Genomic DNA, 8,182 nt, shown 5'->3' with positions numbered 1-8,182 from the left:
GGGAGCAGGTTTGGGGAGGGGCAGTGTGCTTGTGAAAGGCGCTTTTTTTTTTTTTTAGAGACCGGGTTTCCCTCTGTCTCCCAGGCTGGAGTGCAGTGGCACAATCAGCTCATTGAAGCCTCCGACTCCTGGGCTCACGTAATCCTCCTGCCTCGGCCTCCTGAGTAATGGATTACAGAAGGGCACCACCACACATCCAGCTTGAAGGGTGCATTTCATTCCCATGCTTGCTGTGTGGGGGATACACGTGAGGGGCCCTGTATCTGTCACCCAGTGTTTTTTCAGTGGGTGGCCTTGGGCGTCCCTGCAATCACACGTGGCTGGGTCGCACAGGGTGCTGCCTGGTGACCCCAGTGTGTGTCTTAGGACCTCAAAATTCAGTCCTGACCCACTTAGCTTCGGAGAGCCTCAGTTTCCCCAGCTGGACTGGTCGTGGGGAGGAGTCTGTGGACAGAGCCCCCGAAGGGTGCCTGGTCCGTGCTGAGCGCTGGAAGGGTTTGGCTTTATTGTTGCTGCCTCCATCCGTGTTGGGAGTTTGGGGTAGGGCGTGTCCTGCCAGGCCAGCGTGGTCTGTGAGCCTGGAGTATGCCAGCTGCGTGCCTCGGTGCCTTGGCCAGTGCCAGGCAGAGCAGGCCCAGCCCTGGAGGCCCAGGAGAGCCAGACAGAGGGCCCACGGTGGGTGTTGTCTCTTCAGTCCACGGCCCAGCGGAGCCCCAGGAGTCTGGGCTGCTCTGCTGGACTTCTCCAGGATCAGGGACCCCCTGCCCGTGGCCCACGTGGGGTGGTGGGAGGCAGCTGGATCAGGACCTGCTCCGGATTCCCTGCTGTGTCCACCACGCGCAGGTTTGGGAGCCCCAGGAAGGCCTCGGCCGCGATGCTCGTCACGTGAAGCCTGTTGGCCCTGCACAGAGAGGCGGTCGTGACCCTCCCAGGCCCTCCCCTGCCCACCTCCACCCCTCCAGCCACCCTCGGGGCACCTGAGGAAGAGGGCACGCAGGCGGGGCGTGCTGAGGAAGGCCTCGGGGCCCACGTGGCCGATTCGATTGCCCTCAAGGTGCAGCTCCTCCAGGGCCTCAGGCAGGTCCGGGGGCACAAAGGACAGCTCGTTGTGGCTGAGGTCCAGCATCTGGGCAGGGGGTTATAGATGGCGTCGTGGCAGCCGCAGGCCTGGGCCACTCAGCTCAGCCAGCCCCCAACCTCTCTCCTTGAAAGTCTCCTGCCTCCTTCTTACCAGCCTGTCCCATCTGCCCCCACCCCACATGACTGCCAAATTCCTCCCCTCTGCAGTGGTAAACTAAGGCCCTTCCCGGGAAGGCACAGACAGACGGGTCCCCACTTGATTAAATGATTCAGTCAATCGCACCATACCTCTCTCATCACTTTTTTTTTTTTCAAGAGACAGGGTCTTGCTGTGTTGCCCAGTCTGAAGGGCAGTGGCCTGATCATGGCTCACTGCTGCCTCAAACTTCTGGGCTCAAGCGATCCTCCCGCCTCAGTCTCCTGAATAGCTGGGACTACAGGCATGCAACACCATGCTTGGCTAGGTTTTTTTGGTAGAGATAGGGTCTTGCTATGTTGCCAGGCTGGTCTCAAACCCATAGCCTAAAGCGATTCTCCTGCCTTGGCTTCCCAAAGCACTGGGATTACAGGCATGAGCCACCTCACCCAGCCTCCTCATCACCTTCTAACCCACTCTTACCATTTTCTTGTTCTGATTGCTTGACCAGCTAACTAGAATGTTTGGGATGTGGCAGTGCAGGCAGGGGGATGGAGGGGCCCTGGGGATAGTGTGCCTAACCAGCCTGTGCCTGACCTGGAGGGCTTGGAGCTCATGCCAGGTGCCTGGCCCGATGTCACCAACCCGGAGCCGGTTGTGCGCCAGGCTGAGCTCCTGCAGTTGGTCCAGGCCAGTCAGAGGTTCGGGCTCGAGCATCCGCAGCTGGTTGCGCTGCAGCCGCAGGGTGTGCAGGCCAGTGGGCAGGCCCATGGGGAGCCGGGTTAGCTGATTCCCTGCCAGGTCCAGGCTGCGCAGGGTGCGCAGCCGGCGGAAGGCCCGGTGGTGCACGCGGGCGCTGGTCAGGCGGTTATAGGCCAGGTTAAGCTCCATCAGGCCCGGTGTGGCGGCCAGGTCGCGGGCACCCAGCGTGGCCACGTGGTTGTGGGGCAGCACCAGGGCACGCAGGCGGCGGGGCAGGGCCAGAGGCACGCGGTCCAGCCCATTGCCATAGAGGTGCAGCGTGTGCAGGCCCCGCAGCGGCCGCAGAGCCCCAGCGGGCAGCCCTGAGCTCCCCAGCTGGTTGTGCTGCAGCAACAAATAGCGCAGACCACGCGCCCCTTGCAGCCGAGCTGCCTCCACCTGTCGGATGCGGTTGCGGCCCAGGTGCAGGATAGCCAGGGTCCGGGGCAGGCCGGCGGGCACGGTGGTCAGCTGGTTATGGGAGAGATCCAGGTATTCAAGGCTATGCAGCTTGCTGGTAGGAGAGAGGGTCAGTGTCAGGTGGGGCACTTGGAGTGGGGTGCCTGACAGATTTTGGCGGGGAGGTTGGGGAGTGGTCCTGAGACAGATTTAAGCCGGAGATTTCAACTTGGGAGTGATGCATTGAGAGAGCTGGGTAGGAGATAAACTTGGGGTGCTCAGGGCAGATTCCAGCCTGAGAGTTAGCTACGGGGGTGACCAGGGTAGAGGGGAGATGGAAATGCATGTGAGACTTACGATGTCAGTGCAGGGCTGTGGGGAACAGGGACACCCACCCAGTGCTCTGCCGAGCCCAGTGAGCAGCAGACACTCAGTAAATGAGGCCGTGGCTTAGGAGCCATCCAGGGAAGGGGGACTGAAGATTGGGATCCCCAACTATAAATTCTCAGCCCCTTCTGCCCCTACCATCCTGTACCTGAAGGTGGTGGCATCCAGGCCGCTGTCGGTCAGCTGGTTGTGCTGGAGGTAGAGCTCGCGGAGTTGAGTCTGGCGGCTCAGGGCTCCTCGGGGCACCTTGGAGATGAGATTGTTCTGGAGAAGGGAGAACAGAATGAGACCTGAGTCTGGGATGAGGGCAGCGGGAAGCCACAGAAGGCTCTTGAGTGAGGGAGTGACGAGGAGCTTGCCTTGAGCTCAAAGTGATTTCCAATAAAGTGATTCAAAGAAAGCTAACTCCGACCACTGGAATTCTGAGGGGCAATTGGGAAGGATGGAAAACTAGGAACTGGAGGGGTCCCCCTGGAAAGAGATGAAGGGAGTCTGGCCCAGGGTGGGACCTACAGCAGAGCTACCTGCAGGTGGAGCCGCTCAAGTGAGGGTGGCAGGCTGGGCGGCAGGTAACTGAGCCGGTTGTTGGAGACGCTGAGGGTGGTGACGGCCTCGGAGCCGCGGAAGGCGTCAGGGGGCAGGCCAGCGTTGCTCAGCTGGTTGTTGTGGAGGTACACGGACCTGAGGAGAGCCAGGCTCCGGCCACCAGCCTGCCCCTCGCCTCCCACCACCCTACTCCCACACCATACTCTGCTCAGGGTCGCCTTCAGTGTGTGTGTGTGTGTGTGTGTGTGCATGTGTAGGGTCTGTGTGAGCGTAATTGTGCATGTGTGCATGTGACTGTGTGTAGGTGTGCAGGTGAGTGTGTGTATGTGTTGTATGAACAGATGTGTGTGCATGTGTGTGAGCAGTGTGCATGTGTAAGTGTAACAAGTGTGTGCATATGTGGAGTGTGTGTGCACGTGTGATTGTCAGAGTGTGTGGGTGTGCATGTGTGTATGTATACGCAAGTGTGTGCTATGTGCTATGTGCCTGTGCATAAGTGTGTGTGTGTGTGTGTGTATGTGAGTGTGCAACTGTGTGTATGTATGCATGTGCAAGACTGCGTGGGTGCATGTGTGTACATATGTGCATGAGTGTGTGCCTGTGTGCATGTGATTGGAAGTGTGTGCAGGTGTGTATGTGAGTCTGTGTGTGTGCTTGTGTGAGGATGTTACTGCATGTGCATGCATGAGTGTGTGTCTGTATGCATGTGATTGGAAGTGTGTGCAGGTGTGTATGTGAGTCTGTGTGCTTGTGTGTGCACGTGATTGCACGTGTGTGCATAAGCATGTGTTCGTGTGGTTGTGTGTGCAGGTGTGTATGTGAGTCTGTGTAAGAGTGTGTGTGTGTGTCCCCGCACATACTGTCTCCACCTCAGTCTGGAGTTCTGACACAGCATACAGGGCCCTGTCTTCCCCCTCACTCTCCTCCCAGGGTATAACTGTGCCCTCCTCTCACTCCCCAAGCAAGGGATCTGCCCCCAGTTAAGCCTTCCAGGGCAAGGCATTTTTTTTTTTTTTTTTAAATTTTGAGACAGAGTCTCACTCTGTCACCCAGGCTTGAGTGCAGCGGCACGATCTCCTCTCACTGCACCCTCCACCTCCTAGGTTCAAGCAAGTGTCCTACCTCAGCCTCCTGAGTGGCTGGGATTCCAGGCATGTGCCACCACACCCAGCTAATTTTTGTATTTTATGTAGAGACTTGGCCAGGCTGGTCTCGAACCCCTGATCCCAGATGATCCTCCCATCTTGGCCTCACAAAGTGCTGGGGTTACAGGAGTGAGCCACTGCGCCCGGCCAAGGGCAAGGTCTTAACTCCCTCATTGCTCCTAGAACCAGGCGTGACCCAGACGTATCTGAGGCCTGGGGGCCTGGGCTGGGCCAGGGCCTACCTGAGTGCCGGCTTCTCCCCAAAGGTGAGGGGGAAGATCTCCGTCACTTGGTTGGCAGCCAGATCCGCGACGCGGAGGGACCGGGGCAGAAACTGAGGGGCCACTGAGAGCTGTGGGGACACAGCCCACAGCCGCACTGGTCCTGGTGTGCCCTGGCCCCACCCCTTCCCCAGCAGAGCTGTCCCCTCCACACCCTGGGCTGTGTGACCGAAGCTGCACCCTCTCTGGGCTCAGCCTGCGGGTGGGGCTGGGGGCTCACCTTGTTGTGAGCCACGTAGATGTGCTGCAGCTGGGTGAGGGACTCGAAGGCCTCGTCAGGAAGGCCTGGGAGAGTGGGGGGCAGTGAAGGCCTGGTCTTGGGTGGAGGGGGAGTCTGGGCTTCCAGCTGCCTCAGGGCTCTGGGCTGGGAACTGGCAGAGGCTCCCCAGGCCCTCAGATCCCCTCCTCCCCATCCCTACTCAAAAGCCACAGCCCCCAACCCCCACCCCAGCCCCTGAGTTTCCATCCTGCTCAGCAAAGGGCAGTTCTGGGAACTGCGACAGAGCTGCCCGCAGACGGGGTGGGGGAAGGGGATGGCAGCTGAGACCTTGGTCAGTCCTTCAGCCCCAGAGAGGCTGCCTCCCTCTGCCCCTCACCTTCTGAGGAGATGAGGTTGTTGTGGAGGTTGAGGGTTCGCAGGCCACTGAGACGGGACAGCTCATTGTAGGGGAGTTCCTGGAGCTGGTTGTTCTGCAGGGCAAGAGTTGGGGTGTTCACACCTGTGACCCCATGACCAAGTGACCCCAGGCACTGATTCTCAACTTCCCATCAGCCCAAACCAGCCTCATCCCATCTTCACCCCCACAGTTGATCCTAAACACCCCATCATCCTGACCGGTCTTGTAACTGCCAAGATGTCAAACCCCAAACCCGCACAACCGACCCCAAATGCGCCATCACCCCACAACCGACCCCAGGTCCCCCAACACCCCCACAATCAACCCCAAAAGTGCCATCGCCCCCACGATCGACCCCAAATGTGCCATCACCCCCACGATCGACCCGAAATGTGCCATCACCCCCACGATCGACCCGAAATGTGCCATCACTCCCACGATCGACCCGAAATGTGCCATCACCCCCACGACCGCCCCCAAATGTGCCATCACCCCCACGACCGCCCCCAAATGTGCCATCACCCCCAGAACCGCCCCCAAATGTGCCATCACCCCCACAACCGCCCCCAAATGTGCCATCACCCCCACAACTGACCCCAAATGTGCCATCACCCCCACAATCGACCCGAAATGTGCCATCACCCCCACAACCGCCCCCAAATGTGCCATCACCCCCACAATCGACCCGAAATGTGCCATCACCCCCACGACCGACCCCAAATGTGCCATCACCCCCACGACCGACCCCAAATGTGCCATCACCCCCACGACCGCCCCCAAATGTGCCATCACTCCCACGACCGACCCCAAATGTGCCATCATCCCCAGAACCGCCCCCAAATGTGCCATCACCCCCAGAACCGCCCCCAAATGTGCCATCACCCCCAGAACCGCCCCCAAATGTGCCATCACCCCCACAACCGCCCCCAAATGTGCCATCACCCCCACAACCGCCCCCAAATGTGCCATCACCCCCACAATCGCCCCCAAATGCGCCATCACCCCCACAACCAACCCCAAATGTGCCATCACCCCCACAATCGATCCCACATGCCCCAACACCCCCACCATCAACCCCCAATGCCACAACATCCCCATAACCCCAAACTCCCCATCACACTGACTCCAAACAACACTATAACCGCCAAGATGTTGACCCTCACACCCACTAACCCTCAGTCCCCAACAACTTCCAGCATGTCCACACTCACCCCCTCACCTGGGGCATGCAGAGCCAATCTGCCCAGGCAAAGCTCCATCGCAGCCAGCTCCACACCGCCCTCCCGCACGTGTGTTCCTACACCCCACCACGCTCCTCAGCCCCAGGGCACCCCTCCAGCTCCCCTCACCTCTAGGTCTCAGCCCTGGGTGCCCCCACTCCCATCCCTGGGCCCCACCTGCAAGGAGAGGTGCTGAGCGGCTCTGGTGATGTTGTCCGGGAACACCCGAAGGTCCAAGCCATCACAGTCCACAGTGTCGACTCGGGGGCAGGAGCAGCGCAGGGGGCAGGCCCGGGGCGGGGGCTGCGAGCTCTCCCCCAGGTGAGGGAAGGCAGCATCCTCCATGCCAGCCACGGGCAGGGGGCCCGGCAACAGCAAGAGCAGCAGCAGGCTCAGCCACTTCGGGGAAGGGAGGGTCAGCGTGTCTCCGGGCTGGGCGCGGGGTCGCCATGGTGACTGGAGCATCCCCTCCTCGGGGAGGGTCTTAGTGGGGAGGCAGTGGCCAGTTGGCAGAGTGGGGGTGGGGAGGCAGGCAGGCCCCACCCTCAGACCCTCCCGTGCCCCACCTTACCATGGCCAGCCCTGACTCTGCCGTCTCGCCCAAGCTGCTGACCAGGACTCCCTAATGGAAACCAGGCGGTCACCTCCTGGAGTCTCTGCTGTGGCCACCACTGCCCCCCATCTCCAGACCCAGGCCACCCCCCACAACAGCCTGTTCTCCTGGGGCTTTGGGGGAGCTGGCCCACCCCCTTCCCCGCCCTGGGGAGGACGGGCAGGCGGCCGGATGGGGTGGTGAGGACAGGCCAGCCCATCCCCTTGGTCCCCCCTCCCGTCAACAACCACCCCATCTCTGCTTTCGTAACCTCAGCCAGCCTGGGCCGGGCCACAAGAACAAGGAATGTTTGGGGAAAAGCTGAGATTCGTCCTGTCTGGTATTTGGGACGACCGCAGGAGTAGGGGCGGGGATGGAGGGATGGGGGGAGCTTTGGGGCACAGGAGAGTTCCGAGAAGCAGGGGCGGGCAGCAGTGAGGGATTAGAGAGGCCTGAGGTTAGCCTGGCAGCCCAGATGCCAGCCTGGGAGCTCCTGACCAGGTCTGCTGCCTGGCACCCATATCCCCTCTGCTGGCTGATCTCGCTCCAGATACCCGCCCCCTCCTCCCCCGACAAATGGCCACAGCCGCCTGGAAGGAAATTACATATATCCAGGCATCAGCCTGGTGGTTAAGAGTGTGAGCTTGGTGCCAGCCTGCCTGGGTTTGAACCTGGGCTGTGCCACCTCTCAGGGCCTTGGTTTCCCTCTCTGTCAAGTGGGGCAATGGTTGGCTTACCACCCCGTACTCCCCACAGTGTTGTAAGGATTATATGAAGTGTGCATTCAGAACAGTGCCTGGCATAACCCATGGCTTTCGCACCTGTGGCTGGGGGTGCCAAGCTGGTCTCCACCTAAGGTCAAATCTCCCAGACCCACCACTTAGCAACAGGGCGGCTTCAGACAGGTCCTTCTCCTGCCCAGACCTCAGCTTTCCCACACATAAAATGGGATTGACAGCTTGGGTGTTGTGGTTTATATCTGTAATCCCAGTGCTTTGGGAAGCTGAGACAGGAGGATCTCTTTTTTTTTTTTTTTTT

The 8,182-nt window shown here is 60.2% G+C and overlaps 1 protein-coding gene across 3 annotated transcripts; it reads right to left on the bottom strand.

Annotated features, from left to right (window-relative positions):
* Positions 1-12: 12 nt before the first annotated feature.
* Positions 13-7,311, bottom strand: PODNL1 (podocan like 1). 3 transcript variants are annotated; one of them, XM_007995500.3, is made up of 10 exons: positions 7,124-7,310; positions 6,730-7,035; positions 5,312-5,405; positions 4,936-5,000; positions 4,677-4,786; positions 3,268-3,424; positions 2,892-3,007; positions 1,814-2,471; positions 978-1,126; positions 13-901 (listed from the first exon to the last, which is right to left on the bottom strand). In XM_007995500.3, the coding sequence occupies exons 1-10, from the start codon at positions 7,124-7,126 to the stop codon at positions 751-753; spliced, it is 1,809 nt and encodes a 602-aa protein (XP_007993691.2). In that variant the 5' UTR covers positions 7,127-7,310; the 3' UTR covers positions 13-750. The 3 variants fall into 3 exon arrangements, with proteins under 3 accessions (XP_007993691.2, XP_072872974.1, XP_072872975.1); XM_073016873.1 differs by lacking the exon at positions 4,677-4,786 and having other exon boundaries at positions 3,268-3,399; positions 7,124-7,311; XM_073016874.1 differs by lacking the exons at positions 3,268-3,424; positions 4,677-4,786 and having other exon boundaries at positions 7,124-7,311.
* Positions 7,312-8,182: the final 871 nt, after the last annotated feature.

This window comes from Chlorocebus sabaeus, chromosome 6, assembly GCF_047675955.1.
Source record: "Chlorocebus sabaeus isolate Y175 chromosome 6, mChlSab1.0.hap1, whole genome shotgun sequence".
Lineage (NCBI taxonomy): Eukaryota > Metazoa > Chordata > Mammalia > Primates > Cercopithecidae > Chlorocebus > Chlorocebus sabaeus.
Note: the sequence above shows the minus strand (reverse complement) of the source record. Positions and strands in the feature narration are given on the sequence as shown.